This window comes from Phasianus colchicus, chromosome 4 (genome assembly GCF_987193195.1).
Source record: "Phasianus colchicus chromosome 4, bPhaCol1.hap1.1, whole genome shotgun sequence".
In the NCBI taxonomy this organism is placed as follows: Eukaryota; Metazoa; Chordata; class Aves; order Galliformes; family Phasianidae; genus Phasianus; species Phasianus colchicus.
In genome coordinates this window covers 28,612,470-28,633,580 of record NC_143439.1, presented here as the reverse complement: position 1 = coordinate 28,633,580, position 21,111 = coordinate 28,612,470, and the positions used below count along the sequence as shown (strand labels likewise).

The following is a 21,111-nucleotide window of genomic DNA, read 5'->3' as shown; positions in this document are numbered from 1 at the left end:
TTAAACCATACCTGCTTTGTAATCTTGCTTGGGTTACAGAATTTGATTTCGCACATCAGTAGGATGGTCATTCCTGAAGACAATGTAAAATCAATATTCAGAAAAGAATTTTTGAAATGAAGGAAGTAAAACAAACAGCTGCTGTTCAGTGACAGTTAAAGAATGTAAAGAAATTCTTACAGTAGAATCTAGAAGAAAATATACTTCAATGCTCACAAAAATTTGTCTAAAAACTAAAAAAGAGCTGCGGTTAAGCCTGAAATAGAAAAAAGTATGCCAGAAAATAAACAAACAGCAGCAGCAACAACATAAAACAAAAAACAGGGGATTGAGAAAGATAAGCAGGTAGTCTGACTTAAAAGTTCAGCCCACAAATATCTTTAAAAATCAAGAGAAAAGGAGCATAATAGCGAAGAAAAGGTAGGAAGCGAAGAACACTCTCTAGAAACTCATTATGGCTAAAGATCTGACATTGCCCATTTCATTTCTGAGGAATATGCGGAAAGGCCATCAAATTAAAACCCAAACCAATTAACTGGCACTTCCACAGATGCTTAGTACTGAGATGAAAACACTTCCAAATCGCTTTTGTGTATAGGGATGTTTCCGAGGTCTCAATCAAAGTGTGCAAAAACATGTGAAAGAGTCTAGTAATGCAAACACTTATCAGTGGAGATGTACTTGCTAAATGTCATACACACTCTTTTGAGGTCGTGAATAATAAAAAGACAGAATTATAAAACAAACGTTGACTCAGTTTCAGTGGAGTTTTTTCCAAATGGATAGATTTTTCTACCTTTGGAAATATGGTTACATTCACACGTATTCTAGGAGAAGGCCTCACTTTTTAGTGTGAACAAATATTGATCTGGATTGTATTTTTCAAATCCTATAACACAAAAATTCTACGAGAAAACAAGATATATTGATCTTTCTTTTCTTTTATTATTTGTAATTCTGATTATTTGGAACTTTCCTTTTATAGAATGATTGAATACCTAGAATTTTCTGTCTAATTTTGAAGGGTAAAAAAGAATGAAATATCACTTTCAATATTGAAAAGCCCTTAGCCATATCATAGACTGCACATGCCGCTTGCCAGTGGCAGTGTAAAAGAAGGTACATCTTCTTAGCAGTATCTGCTGTTGATACATGGCAACGGGGTAGTTTTGCTAGCTGCAGATTTGCAGGTTTGTAGATTTGGTAATGAACAGAAAAAAAGAAGAGATTCTGGGACATAATGTTCTCTTCTAGTGCAGAGGGATAACAGGGATTATAAAACCCTGGTAGCAGGAGGTAGCCAACACCTGTTGGTGACAAGTCAACCACCATCTTTTCATGGGTGCAAAGTATAAAGTCTATGTTTAAAAAAAGCTACATAACTCCTTTTACATCATACTGTATCTGTAGAATAAAACTGTATGATTTCAGTGGATAAGATATGTCTCTACATATTAAAATCATATAATGCCTTTATACACGTCTTCTCCTGAATGTACACTCTCTTATGTGTAAAGAGCAAATAAAAAACACACTGCTTATGCAGGCAGAAAACAACACTCTACCTTACAGTAGTAGGGAAATAACTTACTAATGCCTAACTCACAAGTGGGTTTCCATGTATTAGTAAGCAATCGTCAGTGAATTGCTTTTTCAAGAACTAGCTGAATTTCCAACATCTTGAGCCCACATCAACTTTCAGTACTTAGGACATCTTTCAAAAGAATTCCACAGCTTAGCCAGCTAATACTTGGAGCCGTATTTCTGGCAATTTGATGTCTTTTTCCTACTTGCTTTGTGCAGCATTCTGGAAGAGACTGTGTTCAGTAGATCCCTTTCTGGGCCACCTGTAATTTCAGAGACCACATTTGTTTTTCTCCCTCAGTTGTTTCCTGACTGATCATGTGATCATCTGTCAGACAAAAGCTACCCTATACCAATTTGTTGCTTTTCTCTGAATCTTTTCCAGTTCTTTCATTTTTTTGTAGGAAAAAAAAAAAAAAAAAGAGAAAATGAAGTAATGAATACGTTCTAAATCTGACTTGCTTTAAAAGTAGCATCAAAATACCAAGGCATCAAATTTCTAGGATCGTAAATCCTTTAAGAAGCATACTGAGTCTCTCTTACGGTACTTGTCACCCAAATCAGACAGCATCCTCACAGAGCAGAGCTGCATGGACTGGTTTGGGAGCTCATAATGCAACAACGTACTTGTTATGACATCATCTACGAGCAACCAGCATCAGATAGGAAAGGACACAGAGTGTACGGGAACTGCTGAATCATGGCCTGAACCTCTGATTGACCACCTGAGCTGAGCAATGAGGCAGCTCTGGGACCACAGATGAAGGCAATTCTCCATGCTACCAGAAGGGGTGGAGCCTTGCTCCACCTCTCTGACTACCACGGGGAAAAAGATCTCTTGGAGATTACGCCTCTTGGAGTCTTTTAAGTTAGCCCAAGACAAGGGTAAGCTTTCCATCCATTCTTCTTTAGCATAATAACCTGTTTAGCCTAACTTTCTTGTATATGCCTTAATTATAACATCCATATATTCATTGATTATACACAGAGAGACACTATAGATTGCCTTATGATTCAGTGAATATTGAACAATTCCTCCTCAGCACCCCACAGGTAGATATGTGCCTACAGAATTAACAATGATCCCCTGCAAAGAGATTAATTCTACTTTAATAAAACCAAGGAGACAGTTTTCTAAAAGATTCAGGACAAGACAGTATTATCAGTTCTCAGTGAGATATGAGTTTCTAAGTTCTATCAACTCTGCTCCATAATTCTTCAAAGCAACTTGTTTAACAGTGCCACATATCCCAAAGCATGTGCCTACCTTACTGCTCAGCCATTGGGTATATCTCAGTTGCCAAAGACCACAGTACCACAGAAGAGGCAAAACTGCCTTTCCACTCCCTGCCCTGCACCCAGCTGTTCCATGCTTCCCTTCTGATTTTCACAGCAGAGTTTTCTTTCCACTGGCTGATGCTGTTGCTGGGATGGGCTTGCTCTGTAAAACAAACTTTAAACAACCCACACATAGTAATGGTAAGATCAAGAGAATGGACAATGTGATTCTAGTCCCTGACGTGCCCACAGGAGGCTTTGGCTCTGTTTCAAAACCTCACTCCTCCCTCCCCACCCCCGACTTCTCCCCTGCTGTTGGGGAACATTAATTTGTAATAAGCGTTCTCAGAATTGGTGATCCACCTTCTCTCTCCAAATGTGAATGTGTCTTTTGTGCAGTAATTTCAATTACTTTAAGACGAGTGAGCTTGCACAGCAATTCCTCTCCCAGATCCGGTTCCTCATTGCATATGGACTTTTCCCTTGTCCACGTTCCTTGAAATGGAAACTATTCTCAAAGAAAAAGCTCAGCTATTTTAGAAGAAAAAAGGAGAAAAATAAAAGCTCCCAAATGCTACACTGAGATGCAAAACAGCCCGCTGTGCATTACTACATAGAGATGAGGCATTGTGAGGAAATAATCATGTCTTGTATCTGCATAAGATGACTATTCAAATGTAAGTTGTACTAGTAATTAAGATAGCAATTGTGATTTTCTGTATTTTGAAGTTCCCTATAATAAAGGATAAAGCTTTCTTCAGCTCACATTTCCCGAGGCAAAAGCTATACGAAATACACACACACAAAAAAAAGACACTGTCTTTAATTAGAAAGAAATTTCTATAAGATAATGATAGTGCAAGAAAGACCAAAAAGCCACTGAGGCAGAGAAAATTAAATCTCTCCTTTAAGACTCATCATTACATCAAGTCTGCCTTTGATGGTAAGTAGCCCTTTTTCTATGTGGCAGCCCACTCGTAGGTATAGAGCAATGAATAATAATGTAATGGTGTGAAGGAAAATGCTATTCAAACCATTCAGACTTCACAAACCTGGAGGTAGAACTGCGTTCTAGAATGTCATATGATGACACTGCAAGAATCTTTTCCAGCAACCCTGTGCAGAATCACACAGTGGGATGTGGCAGGTGATATTGATAACAGCATTGTAGCTGTAAGACCAGCCATGTCAGTGCCCTTGTATGTGTCTATAGGACACATGTTCAACTTTACTACTGGTGCAAAGGGGAAAGTGACAACTCTGTTCATCAGCTTGGACAGAAACCCCAGTCCCTGGGCACCAGTATCTGTGCAGGGGGATAATGGGCTGGTGCGACTGGAGTGGTAGCCTCCCCTCATCTTCATTCAACAAAGATTGAAATTTTCAGGCTTAAAAGCTTGTATACCATCCAGACACAGAAATTAAAATCTCATTTTATATATATACCATATCTACTGACATGTCTCCATTAGTACAGATTTTTCCAAACAGAAAGCATTAATACTAACTTATGAATCTTAGTTAGGAATCACTTCAAGATGCGCGTTTACTCCCACAAGCTCTAAATGTGCTTTAGAGAAACCCAAGGGAGTTAATTACACAGATTTTAGTGAACTAGGATGAGCTGGTACAAGTCACAAAATTTACTAGGTATTCCAACACACAAGGTGTGGTAAATTGGCAAATCTTAACTTACAAAAGTGAGCAACAAGTCTAAAACTGTAACTATGAATATTAATACTTCAAGTGTGTTAGGCTATGAATAAAAAAATCCACACAAGCTTGATTTCTCATTGGACCTGAAGCCTGCAAATATCTCTGTTAGATCCACTAGTGACTCTGCTTTCCTTCAGCAAGAAATAGAACAGGGAGAGAGGTGGAAAATAAGTGGAAAAAATAAGGGACAAATATTAATACTTAAAGGTTTCATTCTGTATTATAAAATGTCTTAATTGTCCAAGTATGTTTTTCATGGGCATGGCTGGTTAGATAGTGTCACAAAAGTGACTTGGAGGTAAAAACAGGGCCAGGGCAGATGTACAATATTTGAGATTAGTCATGACCATGAGAACCCTCCTCCATTCGGGAAATGAGAGGGAGAGAGCCCCCCTCATTAAAATTTGCAGTAGCTTATATAGAGTTTCCAATGAAATGCTATGCAGACGAATCCAATCTTATTTTTATAACAGCCTTGACTGTGCAAATCATCTCATTTCCATGCAGAGCAGACAGATAAGCAGTGAAGGCAATCCTTCTGGAAAAGCAGCAACAGTAAGGATGTAAGGTTCCCTATGCGCCATTTTGTTAAAGAGAGGTGATTAAGTAATTCCCTGACTCAGCCTAAATTCAGCATGACTTATTTCTAGAGCCAAGAATGATGAGAAACTGTTAAAAATAATAAAAAATAAAAAATAAAAGAGCCAACCCATCTTACAAGTGGCATTACAGTTGTTAAATGGGCCCTAGGTTATTTTACCAGACTGTGGATTATTTCAAGCAGGGTAATAAAAATAAAGATGACAGAAATAAACAAGTAAAATAAATACAAATAATTTAGGCAACTGTTGCTCAGCAGCTCGCCAAACACCTCCTCCACTCCCTCCCACAGGCTCACATTTCAGCAAGGCTGTTTGCTTGCTTTCAACTCAGTATGTGACTTGCAGCTGAGATCTGGCCATGCCTCATATTGACAAATTCACTCTTTCAAAGACCCCTTTCAGATTTTGTATTAATTAACACTGGCTAATTCTTAGTTGTTGGGTTTGAGTCATGTCCTGCCAGCACCTCTGCTCTGGGAAATGGGTTAGCAGAGCTTACTTCCTGGAGCTGCAGTTTCTATCTCCCTGCTCAGCAGTTGGGAGTGCTCCCTTGGAATGAGATTAATTGTATCACACATCCCATGGGGGAAAAAACAAAACAAAAACAAATAAACACACAACAAAAAAACACAAACCAAAATGACAACTAAAAAAAAGGGACATTAGAAACATCTGTCTTTTTCGTTCTTCCACTTCCTTCCACTCCCTCTTTTCCCTTGTCTTTCCTTTCTGCTTTCTGTATAGCATGAGATACTGGCTTCTAGCTGCACTGGGGAGCAGTTCTGGCTCTTTTCTCCATTATAAACAATGAACTATTGCCACTGACTTTTTAAAAATGCTACAGAATACGTTTCATCCATCTCTTAATCACTGCTTTCCTCCTGTAAATGCCCACGGATAGTGACCTGAGAATGGGACATTCAGCAACTACCTTCGCTTCTTCTGCCATATGCTCCTCTCTTTGCAGCCAAACGCCCCGCTCCTGCTGTCACACGATGCAAAGCACACATTTTTTTCAGTTCCTGGAGGCCTTCTGCTGGAAGAGGTGTTTTTTCTCCTGCAGTTGGAGCAAATTCATCTTTTTGTTTATTCTTTGTTTAAAAACCAAAATGCTTACCTCCCAACCTGCTAAAGGAGAGATACAAAGTTCTAACCAAGCAGAGTGCAAATTGGCAGCAAAACATCTCCCTGCCAGGGCTCACGTAGAGCAGATATCTGCTTTACAGTTCTGAGAACTCTTTTAGTTTCACAAGTACGAAAAGATCTATAAAAAGAAGAGCGAGTAATTTAATCACTTGAGGAAAACTGACAGGTCATAATCTAAGGAAATTAAGCACCAATGGAAGATAAAAACCTCAAATACTGTCTCAGTCTGATCATATTGTTCAGGTCTGTGTCTATGTATTCTGCAGCGGTTACATGAATTTCAGCACTGATTATGCATTCTGTGTCAGAGTAAAAGAGCAGGCTCATTTTCCTATGTAGATGGTTTCTCTCTGGAGGAAGCAACCACTCCAGTTTTTGCAGTGAAGGAAACATAAGTATCTCTTGCTTTTAATGGGGTAATCAGTGTTTGAACACACTGAACACTAGCAAGGATGAAAGTCAGCTTTAAAAATGATTCCCAGGCTGTAATTCCACTGTCTTCTTTTGTGCCCTTTTTGTAAATGAGGAAAACACTGTCTGATTTCTAGCCAGTGGGAACTCCCCAGACTTCCAAGACCTTTGGCATATAATTGAGAGGGGTCCTGCTGTAAAATCCACTAACTTGCTCTTGCTGTTGACATACTTAAAATAGCTTTCTTTTCTTGTCTGGCTCCACTCTGGGCAGTGTCAGTTCAAGTTGAGCTTTGGTTTTCCTTGTGTTCTCCCTAAAGATGTGAACTGCAGCTCTGTAAACTGTGAAGCCTGACCACATTTCCAGAGATCATATTTCTTCTTCCTGCCCACGTTCCAGGAGTTCCCTGCTCAGACAAGCTGGTCTTCTGCCCCACTTACTTGACTCAGAACACAACGGGAACATCTGCTCCTGGACTTTTAAAAGGTGGGGTTTTAAAGTGACCAGTTCTCATAGCCCCACTAAATCCTCTAGAGCAGATTCTCAGGGAACACTGCTAACCAGCTCCCTGACTAGTTTAAAGATATAAGGTAGCAATTCTGATGACCTTTTTTTCTCGTTACAGCAAGAATTTTGAAAATAACAATGTTGTAATCACTGCTATGATCTAGCATCACCCCTCCAACAAGGCTTTTCTACTCTCAAGCAACAGATCCAGGAGGTCGCTTTTCCCAGTTGGCTCACTGAGTTCTTGTAACAAAGTTATCTTCAACATGTTCCTGACTTGCAGCAGTATATTCCATTTATGTCACAGAAGATGAAATCTGCCTTAAGCATAAGGGCAACTAATTCAGAGATTTCTCCTAACTGCCTGTAGTATAGCTCAAAAACTCAAAAATTTGAGTTTCTTTACCTGTCAAACTGATGGTAGTGAAAAGTTCTCCTAGTTCAGTGTGCTTTTGAAGGTCTTCAGAATACTAAAGATTCATTAATATTTCACTGGTAACCTGACCACATGCTGCCTCATCTCCAAGATGAAGCTGTCACTCTTGGTATGAGAAATGTTAAACAGAGATGGCAGAAGTGGCTAAAAATCATGGTCCTGAAGCTGAAAAACAAAGGAAGAGCCGATAGAGATGAGGAAGCAGACTCAGTATCAACAGAGATACTACATTGGACTTTTATCTGAATGACAATCATTCATGATGGTTCTTTTTGTCTTACATTACCCTATTTAGAACATTGACAACTGGGACAGAGTCATATATAAAAACACTGAACTTTTTAGACCATTTGCAGTTCCTACAGGGCAGCTTGTGGCCAGGGAAGTCTAACTGGTCTGATGCATCTTCAGAGGCTCATGGTATTGGGAAGCAACAGAGTAGACCAAAGAGTGGGCACAATTACATATTTGGGGAATTATCTTGAGAGCGGCAAGGAGTATCTCATGTCAACATGAGGCAATCAGTATTGCTTTGTGGACAGTTTTACATTTGAAAGCATTTCTTTGGAGTTGATTGCCTTCGAAAGAAGGGCCCAGGAGTGTTTATTACCTGAATACTTCGCCTGTGAGCAAATGATTCCAGCTTGATACAGGAAACTGGGAAATAATACCAATGTATCCTGTGAAGGCAAGATACAAGCTGGCGTCTCTCTGCTTCCTTTTATCTGCTGATTGAAATTTGCATGGCCAGGAAAACAGGAACAGAGGAGATCCCAAAGCCAGAAGCTGTCACTTATTCTTTTACACTTTGTAGTAGCCACTGCCTAAGACTGTCTTATCTGTAAAGCTTATTAATCGTAATTAGCAAATTAGCCAATTTTAACAACAACTAATACTCTACTTGGAGGTAAGAAAGCTCTCAATAAATTGATGTGTTTTATTCCTCTGAGTCTTGGATGACTCCATTATGGTAGCAACCTCTAACAGCTAGGGGAGGAACTACTCTGGACAGAGGAAAAGATGCACTTCCCCTGAAACCTACTGTGTGGTATAAGACAGGAAAGTATTCACTTACATGTCAAAGCAGAAATCTGTCCTGTTCTCCAGTTTTCTTGTTCCAGTAAAACTATGAAATTGCTTAAAGAAATGAAACCATGAAATTGCTTAAAGAAATGAATGACAGAAAAAAAGGGATGGGAGGCAGGGTGGGGGGACTGCGTTCTGTTTAAGGTGCAATCAAAGCACCTGTCAGGCAACGTATGTGTCTGATAAAACTGATTGCAACACCCAGTAGGTAAGATTGCAAGGTATTTCTTACCTGAATAACTATGAAGGCACTGCACCTACTCTGGGGATGTGTAGTTATGTAGCTAACGTGAAATGACAATTCAAATTAAATGAAATGGGATGCTTGTAGCATTTCTAACATGCATAGCTAGAAAATGAAAACTTCCCAGCACATTTTAAAGGCTAGAGCAGAGGCCAGCTCTGTTCTGACACAGCATGTAATACCAAAAAGGTTGATCTAAGCTTACCAGCTACTTTCCTCAGAGAAAAAAAAAGCCTGCAGAACAAGATCCATACAGAAGTTTCAGTACAAACAAGAAGCTGCTGGCCATCCTGCATGTAACGACCACCCTGACTCCTAGCTCTTAGCCTTCCTGAGTGCAGTATGTAACTGTTGGAAGTTATTAGAGATAAAGGCATGACAGGATAACAAATTGCACTGGAACCAAATGCCATTTCAAGTTTAATCACCAACTAAGTATCACTAGGATGGAGAAGAGACACTGAAGAGCAGAATTGCTACAGTCCCACCTCATGAACAACTCTGCTGTGAGACTGCCCTCCTCATGCAGAGTTCAGGCCCAGTGCAATGAGCCAATAACAGAAAATAAATGTGAAAATCCTCTTGACATAGATTTTTCCCCTGCAGATAGATTTGCCACTAACCAGAACCAATTTTTTTTTTTTTCTTTTTTCAGTTTTTCTGCAAAAACTCTTCAAGAACTGTTGAAGAGGGATAACAGCAATTGAACAGTGGGCACTGAATGGATCTGGTCATCCACCACAACTCTTCCTCTTTCCTCTATTGCTTTAAACTAATCTTCATGCAGCCTGTCACACACTTCTTTCTATCCAAAGGCTTATAAACCACTAGGTGTTATTAGGAGAGAGCTACAGAGACACAAAGGGAGCTGTGGATAAGGTTTAATAAGCCACATCACCATGGCAAAATGCATTACACACCTGATTATAGAGGAAGGCAGGTAAAAAAAAAAAAAAAAAGGTTATTTAACTAACAGTACTCACAATAGCTCTTGCCAGTCTGGCATGGGGCAAAATTAACACCATGCCTCATTTGGTGTTTGGTTAATGGTGAGCAGAGACGCACATCAGAATTTTTCTGAAATGCAACAGAAGGAGTCTTCTGTCCACATGAATTCTGGGCTTTCTTGAAAATAATGATTTTTTAAAAGTAAAGTCCAGATGTCTCTCAGATTTTGTTAGTTTTGAATTAAAGAGTTCTAAACATGTTCCTGTTCACCTTCCTTAACCTACCCTCTCAGAAGTACCTGTGACATGTGAAGGCAGCCAAGCACCCAGTGCAAATGGGGACATGAAAAGGGAGAAGAGTAGATAAAACTCTCACTGCTTCCAACACTTCTTGCAGTGGCAAGGCAACAGCAGACAGCTTGGATGCACAGAATCCCTCCTCTCCTAATCATCTTCAAATACTCTGTCACTTTCTTGTCTATTCATTTTGATTTAATTCTCTTTTCTGGCATGTTTTATTGTAACTGTATGCTTCTATCAGTTACACCAAGCACAAGGACAGAATAATATCAAAATCTGATGTCAAGAGTTCCCTAGTCCAAATGATCTCCCTTATGTATCTTCTAATAGGTTACTCAGAGCAGTATTTTATCCCACAAAAAGCAAGTGCTGCTGCTTTTTCTATGTGTGACCTACGGATTGATCCTTTGAATAGCCATGTGTGCAGGAAGTATCAGCTCTCATCGCCTGACAGCCTTCCTGTGATTCACTGTACTAAAAGGCCATTTCTGGAAGCCCTGGCTGACAACTTGATGAGAATAGGAAATTCTGGAAACAATTAGTCAGTGAGCCAAAGGGCGCCACAACCATAACTAACAAAAAAGCTCTGCCCTTCTTTGGCAATTGCACTCAAAGACTCTTCAAGTACCGAATATATCATAATTAATTGTATCTCATGCCTGCTCACCTTCCCTCACAAGGAGGCAATTACTTTTGTATCACAGACAACCTGTGGTATCTAGGAGTGAAGGACTATGCTCAGTGGATGTGTCTAACAGACTGTGACAAAGTACTTCTTAGGGCCAGTTCTTTTCAATGTTTTTATGAATGATTTGGATGCAGGATTTGAATGCACATTGAGTAAATTTGCACATTATACTAAATTAAGAGGAGCTGTTGGCTCCTTTGAGGGTAGAGAGGCCTTGCAGAGAGATCTTCACAAATTAGAGGGCTGTGCAATCACCAACTAGGTGAAATTTAACAAGAGCAAGTGCTGGATTCTGCACCAGAGAGAGGGCAACCCTGGCTATATGTAAGACTGAGGAAGGCTGGAGAACAGCTCTGAAGAAAAGAGTCTGGAGGTTCTGGCTAGCAGCAAGTTGAATGCAAATCAGCAGTTTGTTAATTTCCAGTTCTGACTTCTTTAGCTCACTAATTGGATCTGGTTGAGATACCACAGTCACTATGGATTGGGGTCACTGATTTTTCACAAAAGTGTTTCAAAGCTCTGACCTTAATTTCTGTTAGCAGTTGTCAGCATCAATAGTTCACATTTGCCCAAGCAGAAGCAGTACTTAGGTGCCCATTTTAAACATAGGACATGTTGCTTAATAGAAAGGCCTTGACCTTTTAAGGATGTCATATAGCTTACCATTTAATAAGATATGCCTTTAATTTTTCCTGTGAACATCCACTTCAGCCCGTGCTTTAAGAATAATTATAAATATACAACTCCTCGCAATATTCTCCTTGTGGTTTTGAAATACAATGTTTATGTACTTACCATCATGCCTTTTTTAGTTCAGGTCTGCAGCTCAGGGGATGTGATGGTAGCATGAGGCATTATTGGGATTCAAGTTTAGGTCTATCAGTTTGGCTAGCAGACGTGAGCAGGTGACTGGACTCAGAAAGATGACCTCTTCCACACCTGTTCTTGTGAAGATGTAGCATGCAATGAAGAGCAGAGCCAAAACATGCTCTCTGCTCCTCTGAATGCTGTTCATCACAGACTGCCAAGCACAGTTTATTCAAACAATGTTTGTTTCCTTTCACCTGAGAAACTAGGGAAGTCTCTTTAAGACATGAAACCCCAAAATCTTGGGATTCAACCCACAGAAAAACATGTGACACATCTCCATTTCCCCTTGACACTAATCATATTTACTCCCCATACTGAGATCAGTCACCATGCGTGATATGTAAAGGGACAAGGAAAGCCTGAAAGACTCTTGAAAAAAGATTTCATCAGCACCAGGAGCTTAAGGAATTGCTGGCAGTCATCTAAATATCCCCTCCCCATCACTGTATCTAGAACTTGTAATTTTTTTTACCATTAAGACTTATTGCTGGTAAGAAAATAAGACAAATATTACTGACAAAAGTCCCCAATTGAAGTTTTCTCTCATAGCTTTTTTTGTTGGTTTGTTCTTAACCTTCTGATGTTAATATTTCTGGGGTGGGGGAAGTGGGGAAGAGAAAACAACCTGAAATAAAGGACAAACTACAAAGCAAAAAAAGTTACTAACCTTATTCCATTTTCTGGGAACTTCAGGATACAGAGATCCATCTGTGAGCCATCTGACAATAATTATCAAAAGTATGTAAACTATAACAGAAAACAGTGCTGCCAATGGCCACCCCATAGTTCCAACAAGACTAAAAAGATAGAGGATAAACATGATAAATGCATCTATACGTGGGAGTTCAAAACTTACCTCTAATGACAACAGGTCTGTCCTGAAGCATTTCTCTCTTTAAAAGCTGTATCTGCCCTTTAAAGAAAAAGAAAGGAAAGAATTAATTTCACAAATGATTAATAGTTCAATGCAGTAGCCTATTAATGGATGTGTAATTGACTAATAATTGCAGACCTCTCTATGCCTCTACTTAAATTAAATCTGCCACCCAATCCATCAAGTTTGTTTACCGAACATGTTGTAGACTGAACAGTTATCTAAATGCTCCTCCAGCAGGAAAAGGGGATCAGCAGAAAAAGGGGATCAGCAGACTTTGGTCTTTCAGAACATCAGGAGCACTGGAGCCTAACTGGTTCAGCTACTCCTCTTATTCAGTGTGAACTGCAAGTGCGTCAGCTGATTTAATTCTGCACAGCTGGTATAGCACAACCAAAGGGGCAAAAGAAGCTGACCTTATGTACTGTCCTGGCCATCCCAACACCCAGCAGTGTTTGTGGGATGTTTTCTAGGAACAAGTTCTGTACATGTTCTCAAGGGACAAACCCAATTTAAAATGGGAAACTTTCACAAGGTCTTTGCTTTCCCCTGACTTCACGGTTCAGCGAAGGGGATGGTGGAATGGTACAGGTGGTAAGGAATTGAGTTGCGAAGTAGGAAATCTGTAGCATGCTTCTTGATCTTCTTTTAAACTGCTTGCCTGACCTGCTAAATCCATTTTTGCTCCTGTCCAGCTCCTAATGTTAGAGTCTAGGATCCTCAGATAGAACATCAAACCAGACAGCACCTAGCAAAGTATGGCCCTTCTCAGTTTGGTCCTTTTGCAAAATTAAGCACGCACCCGCTACAAAAGGGTGTATATTTACAAGAAAATAGATGTAGAAATATTTGTCTCCTTGTTTGTTCCTGTGACTATCCTTATGATTCTGAAGCAAACCATGACCGTACAGACATACTGTGCTCTGATCAACCTATCTTCATTTAAACAGAAACAAGAACATTAAAGCAGATTGAGACTTTCAGTTGAGAGTGGTGTTCTGACACTGCTCCACATACAATTGGTGAACCTCAACCTACCTTTCTCCGAGCAAGATTTAAGTAGGGGATAACTCCGCAGTTTGCCATTGTTCTTTCCCCTTCCTGGAGGTGTTTCAAGCCAGGTTGGATGGGATCCTGGCCAATCTGACCTAGTACTTGATCTAGGGGTTTGCAACTTCATGGTTACAACTACATGATCCTTGAAGGCACTTCTAACCCAAGCTGTTCTACAATTCTATGAATCCAAGGCTTGAGGCACTAAAAAAACACTCACCAGTACTGCAAGTGGTCTTAGTTTGAAAGTCTGGCACGTTGGCTTTGCTAGGTAAGGCGGAGCAAGTTTCACTGCACGCAAGCTCATACTAAGATCTGGCTCCAGAAGGTTTTAGTCCAGAAAAGACAGCCCCAAACCAGCTCCATAGGCAGATGTCCGACAAAGTACAGATAATTAAGGACATCACTTCCATAAATGAAATGAATAGTATGAGAAGAAAAGCAGCTAATCTTTTTCAGTGCTTTAATGAAATGATTCATCATATACCTCAGGGGTGTCTCCTATTGCTTTGGAATAAGGAGAGAAAGCAGGAATCCTTACACTGTCTTCCTGTTATTCAACTGTACCCTCAATACAGGATTGCCTCAAGCAATAAATCCACGTGCTACAAGTACAAGTGGTCCTTTTGTAGCTTACAGACCCATCCTAGTACAGCTTGAAGGTTTAACAGGAGGCACTTCCTGAAAGTAGAATGTGATCACCCTGGAGAACAGCTGAGAATTTCAGTCTTCTTATTTTTCTCCACCCCACCAGTCCATCAGTCTTGTTTCTTAAGGTAATTTAACCTCTCTCAAAAAGTACTAAATCTTCTCAGTAGCTAAAGAGAGCATCTGAAGAGGAAGAAAATGAATTTCAGTGAAAATTCAAAGGCAATGCTGACTGTTTGCTAGGAGAATACCTGTGTGTACCTCCAGCTAGATACCTCAGCCAGACACAGAAGATTTGCTGGCCTTAGTAGCAGCCTGCTAGCAGCTGTGAAGCAACAGATAATTCAGGCAAGCTTGTTCTCTGACCCATTTGTTTTTCCTTTCCTCATTATCTTTAGCAGTTTTAAGGACTGTGGGCTTTGGCAGACTGTCAAAGGTAGCTGAAATTTTTCTGAATTTTCATGCTTTTGAGGTTTATTCTCTCAAATGAACTTTAATGAATGTGAAAAGGGCTGCCAAAGTCTAGCACTAGGAATGGGGTAGGAAAGGATGTGTGGTGCTGTCTGTTTGTTTTTTGTTTTTTGTTTTTTTTGGAAATAGCTGACTTTCCAGAGCAGTGCCAGCTACGGTGGGATGGATCCATTTGAAGCTGCAACCTCTGCATATCTCAGCCATGAGATCACTCTTCTGAAGATCAAGGGGCAACGCACAGGGGCAGTAACATTCAAAACCCCGGATAGGTAGGATCAAGATGTTATAATTTCCAAATAAGTCTCTAACTTTATAGAATATCCTGATGTGGTACGTCACTTAATTAAGCTAATCATAAAATCCCAAATATGTACCTGTTAATATGCAAAAATCCCTATTTCTATTCAGTCAATGTAAAACAAACATTCCTCATTGCTACCCCAATGCAAACAGAAAAGATTCTCGCAAAGAAATTAATCCAACAATTCACTGTAAGTTACATTTGTGTACATAGGTAAGATCCTGGATCCGTGTAGCCAGTGGAAATCCAAGTATTTATTGGTTGCTTAATCTCAATACTGCAGTTTCTAATAACTGGTCTTATCAAACTCATGTGGCACTGCATGTGGGCCTGACTGTTACAAGACAGCCTAACATTGGAGGTAGCTTTTACTACATTTCCCCACTGCATCATGTTATTTATTAAAGACAGCGCAGCAAGAGTCAATAGCTCCCAGGATGGCTTCTTTTAACTGGTTTTCCATGTATCTTTTTTTTTTCCCCTTGGATACAGGGTTTCTGTAACTTCACTTTCTGTCAGTTTCCCTTTCCTTTTAACCTTGGGATCAGTTAGCAAACATCAACCAGATTTAATGGAGAAGTAGAACATAAAGTCTATATTGAGTTCTGCAGAAAACAGGTGACAAGACAGAGGAAAACACGTTTCCCAGAAAGAAGAGTAGTGTGAACTCAACCATGAATCAGCAGCAGAAAAATCAGATAGGCCTTAGTTAAGACAATATGCAGTAAGGCAGGTATTGTTGGGTCCACAACTCCTGGAAATATTTGCAGCTTTTTCTCAGTTGAGTATACTCAGAGTTACTCATGGGCAGGTAATTGAATTCCTGTCTTAATGGGACTTAGCAAGTGTGACTGGTACCCCTCTGCTCCTGATCCCTGGCAATATGGTTAGCACAACCAGAAAGAAAGTGAAATGCACAATAAGTAAGCAGGCTGTTAGTGTGTCCCTCTGTCTCTTTCTCTCTTTCTCCCCTCTCTTGCACCAGGGTTTGGGGATACCCTCTGAGAGAGTGACAAGGCCATTAGCATTATTGAGAACCAGGTGCTGGTAACCAGGTAACTGTTAGTCATGTTAGCATGACCAAATCCTAAGCTTTCAAGACAGATTAGTACAATATCCAGAGTAAGTCTATCCTGTATTCAACCATTAGACATAGATTTAGACATACCAGTATGGCTCTCCAACTTGAGAAATCTGAAATTTAGTAATATGATTCATCTCAATTTGGCAAATAAATCCATGTTGAACTACTGGAATTTCTCACAGGATAGAAATTCAGAATTTCATTCATCTCTAATGAATAATTAATTGCTAAACTAATTAAGCATTAAAATCCATAATGAGCTAGAAGAACTGAAACATGTAACCACCATAAAATGTTTTGTGATCGCAGCTGCCTGTCACCATGATTGGCAGCTGCTGTTTGCAACTTCTGTGACTCAAAAAAAGTCATGCTGTCTCTTTTCGTCTTGTCCTCTGACTCTCGTTTGCTGCCTATGCAATTCTAGAACCTATTGGAAAGAGGTCGTATAAGTGTTAGTTATGATACAGGTTATAAATATGTGACAAAAATTTAGTACTCTGGGTCAGAAGCTCACCGAAGGCTATAATCAATAGGTTCTTTTCAGCATTATTAACCTTTGAGTGAAAGCCCAGCTACAGTAAAATGAACTTCGCTCAATTAGCAATGAAGAGCAAACATCACGTTCCTGTGGAACAGGCCGAACGAGCCTGTTCTGAGTGAATTCTGTTTTTGAGAGCACAACTAGAGGTTCCATTAGCCCATGAGAGACCAACAAACACAGTTAAAAAGCTCAGCAAAAGCTGAGATGAATAGTTATGTCGCCATGGGTTAACTAAAGCCTCCAGCATCAACGAAAATGGTAAAAAAAAATATGATGGCTAACTAGTGAAGTTTGATCAGATTTCAAATGCATCTCCCAGGAGTAAGCCACACTGAAAAGGCAGCAGACAAAATGTCTTTTATAGATGCCTGGCCAAAAGAATTTGGTAGTTAGTTATAGTATGCATATTTGCAAAGCTTCTGCAGGGAAAAGCAATATGGATACAGTTTTGTAGACACAATTTACTTCAAAAGCCAAACTCAAATGATGTCTTTTACTGTACAACAGACAGCAGCAAAAAGGGTGATATTCAATGCCTATTTTTTACAAATCTTAGCATCAGAGTTCCAAGATACTATTTGGTGAAGCTATTGTAGCAATAATTCTAGATCGAATAGCTCTTGGATATACAACAGAAAGTGTTGGTACTTGCTACTCCTTCAGCTTTACAGAACCTACACTCTGGAGACAGACTCAGTTTTCTGAGAATTTCCTTGTAAATCTTCTAATTAGACTCTAAGTTAAAATACTTTTCATTTAAGGTATTGTTTGCCTTTATTTTGATTCAAATTACTTTAACAGTAAAACACACTTAAATCTTTTCATTCTTTAAAAATTCAGTGAAACTCAACAGACAGGATGTATTTGGGAGAAAAGTCTGTTGTAATGAAAAAAAAACGATTTAGATTCAGTGAGAAGAAATCTGCTCAAGAGCTCAGGACATTCTTAGATTGCCCCACTGTGGTATCAAAGATTATGCAACTAATTACTGCCCTTGACGTGTAACGCATTTATATGCCATCCCATTTAATTTCCAGTATCTGTAAATATCTTCTAAAAGGCTGAGTAAAATATAAATGTATTTGTATATGATACATCTGCGTGTGTGAACATGCACACGAACATTTAAATAACTACATATCTCAGATAATTAAGCCGATACGATGATTGTAGCTATTTTAGGCTTCTTGTTTATATAAATCAGCCCACAGCCTCAGCACATTTGGCTGGGTTGTTCTCACAGTTGTTTTTTTTATTGCTACAGAATGACTTCACACATCCAAAGCACTTTAGCTCCCAAACTGAAATGCATGGAAGACTTTGCACTGATGGGCCACATTTCCAGCGCAGCCCTTGATGAACTAAGTCTAGCTTTAAGTGTGATTTATATTAAGTTCCTGACTACCTAATTCAAAATTCAACTTTCAGTGCCTTGGTAAGTAGGCAATTTGGAGTCTGTATATAAAGGAACCTCCAAGACTGTCTATCTCTGCAAGTCAAGGTTTTATTGTCTAAAAGGCACTTCAGCAAACCTGTATGGCTGCCTCCATCAAAATCACATTCAATCTCCAATCTGTGCAAGCACAGATGCTGTAAGATATTTTCTTCCTTCTCCTCGATGCTGGAGACCCAAGATCAATTATTCCTGATTTACAGACCCAACACATTTACTGAGTATTTTTGGAGAGATTGGGAAATATCCCAAGGATAAAAAATTCTGAGCAAAGGACATAATAATTGAACCTCTTAGAAAAAAGACAAAATATGATCCTTTTCTCTCACATCTTGGGTGAGATTCCTTCCTAAACTATTAGGATAGGATAGCCCCCAGAATTGAGCTTTGAGGAACGCCGTTACTGACAATCCACCAGTCAGTTGTAGCCTCATTCACTACAATCCTTTGAGTTTTACCGTCAAGCCAGTTCATGTCCCAGCATAGCATGAACCTGTTTGTTTCACAGCTGGACGGTTTGTCCAGAAGGATGCTGGAGTGAATGATAGTATCAAAGGCATTACTAAAATCCAGAAAGATTATGTCCTCTTGCCTTCCCTTCATCCACCATGAGAGTGACCTTATCAAGGAAGGAGATCAAATTACTAAGGCAAGAATAACAATTTTATTTCCTCCTATGACAGACAAAGAAGATAATATCCTCCTATTGGATTAAGAAGAATAAACTTTCCTGTCAGGAAAGTATGTGAGGAAAGAGTGCATCACCCCTGCAGGATACAAAATGAAGAAAAAAAGAAAAATGCTAAGAAAATCACCCCAACTTGATAGCAAAGCTGTAACGGAGCGAACTTGCTGCCGCAGGGCTCATTGTAGGAAATTGGAAGGGTGAATAGAAACTAAGGCAAGGATGGCAAGTAGATCTGCAGCAGAATCAAGGCTTCCATGCACTTCTGGTACCACTTGTGGAATATCATGGAGTGTTCAGTGTTTGTAAAAAGAATATTATGTAGACAAATTTAACACTAGATAATTACTTATTAAACTTGAGTCTGCAAAATGAGATCATGAACTGGAGGCTACATCAGGGCATTATTGAAAATGGGGAAACAAGATCCAAATCAAGCCTACAATCTCTTAATTAATTAATGACTCAACAGTGAATAAATCTTGGTCATTATACAATGGGATAAGGCACAGATGTTTTGGCATTTAGACCCAAAAGCATTCAAGAAAACCTGGATGTTTCCCTAAAGGAGAAAACGCATACAGAGGAGGGCTGATAAAGGTACAATTCACTATGATATAGCTGACTGAAAACATGCAAAAGGCCAGCCGGAGGCTATTTGTTCCCTGAGAAAACTTAGTTTTTAAAGGGGAGATCCTTTCCATGGGAAAAGATCAAGTGTTGCAGCAGTGCGTGTAGAAGCAGAGTAACATGCAGAGGCACAGTAACATGCCCAGTGACCCAGTGACCACAGTAGGTGAAACTCAAGATTTGGGATAGGCCATTCCCCTCACTGTGAATTCAAGTGGGACACCATTCATCCCATGTGTTTTGAAGCACATTTGGAAGGCAAGGGAATGGCACTCAGTTGTCACAAATCTCCTGGAAAGCAGCAACAGGCATTAATTCACATCCATGTCTAACTTGATCAGTGTTTTTTGTTCAAAACTGTGAGTCCTGCCCTCCCTCAATAATTTCAGTCTTTTACTGAGCACACTGATTTATGCTTTCAGAAATGTGCTATTTAGTCAAGATGTTGCTATCTTCAGAATCAAATATAATGTCTGTGACCTTTTAAAATGTCTTTAAAGACAAAGGTGAAATTATATTCGTTTGTAAAAAGAATGGTGGTATAATTACTGAAGCTTTGTCATTCAGTAGCAAAGATTCTGATTTGCCTTGCCACATAAATCAGAGAAAGGTGAGCTGCAAGGGGACTTACAAGAATCTTCCAAGTCCAACCCTTCTATGAGGCAAAATGAAAGATTCTTAGTCCATCCCTGATGATGAGCAGTTCTTGAAAACATTTTCCTGTTCCCTGTTTAAGCTTTTTCTCATTGTTTCCACTTTTCTTGCTAATAGAAACTATTCTGTATAATAATGTTTTTTGCCACTACTCCCCTCATACTTATATTCTTCTCGTCATCCAGAGTGCATTCTTCTATTTGCTCCCTGTTCAATTCCCTGCTCATTTTCAGGCCATGAAAGTCTCTTCTTGCAGCCACACTCATCTCTAAACCCACTTCTCCATTCTAAACAGTTTGCTGTTCTCTTCTTCAGAATGAACTGATTTTTCTAAGCCCTTACCAATTCTTTGATTTTGACTTTAATTATCTTGCATTTCTTCTCCTTAGAGTGGCAAATTTAATCCCCGATAATTATTTACATCCTAGTTACCTACCTTTTAAAATCCACATTAAATTTTTCCCTGTTAATTAGAATCAAGTCTAAAGCTGCCATTACACTTGTTAATTTCTGTCCTCCAAAACCAGAAGCCCACTCCAGCACCCTCCAATGGCCCCTGTTGATCTAATATCCTCAGAAAGTCCAAACAAGTCTTTGGTCTGAAAGACCCATACTGAATTTTCCTCCTCAGCACAGAAGACTCTCTGTTGTCTACATGTTGTTTCTTTGCCATTTCATCTCCACAGAACTCCCTGCAGAAAGATTCTCCTGCTCCATTATAACTGGCATCTGTGTATGTATGTCTCTAATTTCCTGCAAGTTGTCCATTTGTCTTCCCCACTTTATTTTTCTGTCTCAAGCTATTTTGGTTCATGTTTTGTTTTACTTTACAGAGTTTCTTGTAACCTAGACCCACACTCTGATCTATCAATCAGATCCCACTGATTCCCAATGGGAACTG

General features: G+C 39.5%; 2 protein-coding genes across 13 annotated transcripts in view; one reads left to right on the top strand and one right to left on the bottom strand.

The window, feature by feature from the left end:
• Window positions 1-19,315, top strand: part of LOC116231129 (uncharacterized) — a 329,878-nt gene extending 310,563 nt beyond the window's left edge. For 3 of the 5 annotated variants that reach the window (XR_016465984.1, XR_016465982.1, XR_016465977.1), the window contains one exon: window positions 9,667-11,735. Coding sequence is in view for 1 of the 5 variants with exons in the window: in XM_090139049.1 (XP_089995175.1) it covers window positions 14,992-15,131; window positions 18,053-18,197 (285 nt within the window). In the remaining 4 variants the exon portion in view is untranslated. Of the gene's footprint in view, window positions 1-9,666; window positions 11,736-14,991; window positions 15,570-18,052; window positions 18,224-18,924 lie in introns of those variants that run through there. The other 2 variants (XM_090139049.1, XR_016465988.1) reach the window with 2 other exon arrangements.
• LOC116231128 (uncharacterized) overlaps window positions 1-21,111 on the bottom strand; it is a 196,266-nt gene that overhangs the window by 15,359 nt on the left and 159,796 nt on the right. For 5 of the 8 annotated variants that reach the window (XM_090139043.1, XM_090139042.1, XM_090139044.1 and 2 more), the window contains 4 exons: window positions 12,673-12,729; window positions 12,484-12,535; window positions 6,112-6,237; window positions 2,852-3,037 (listed from right to left, as the gene is read on the bottom strand). In XM_090139043.1, coding sequence (XP_089995169.1) covers window positions 2,878-3,037; window positions 6,112-6,237; window positions 12,484-12,535; window positions 12,673-12,729 — 395 coding nt within the window. In that variant the 3' untranslated portion in view covers window positions 2,852-2,877. Of the gene's footprint in view, window positions 1-11; window positions 74-2,851; window positions 3,038-6,111; window positions 6,238-12,483; window positions 12,536-12,672; window positions 12,730-21,111 lie in introns of all 8 variants that reach the window. The other 3 variants (XR_016465969.1, XM_090139047.1, XM_090139048.1) reach the window with 3 other exon arrangements.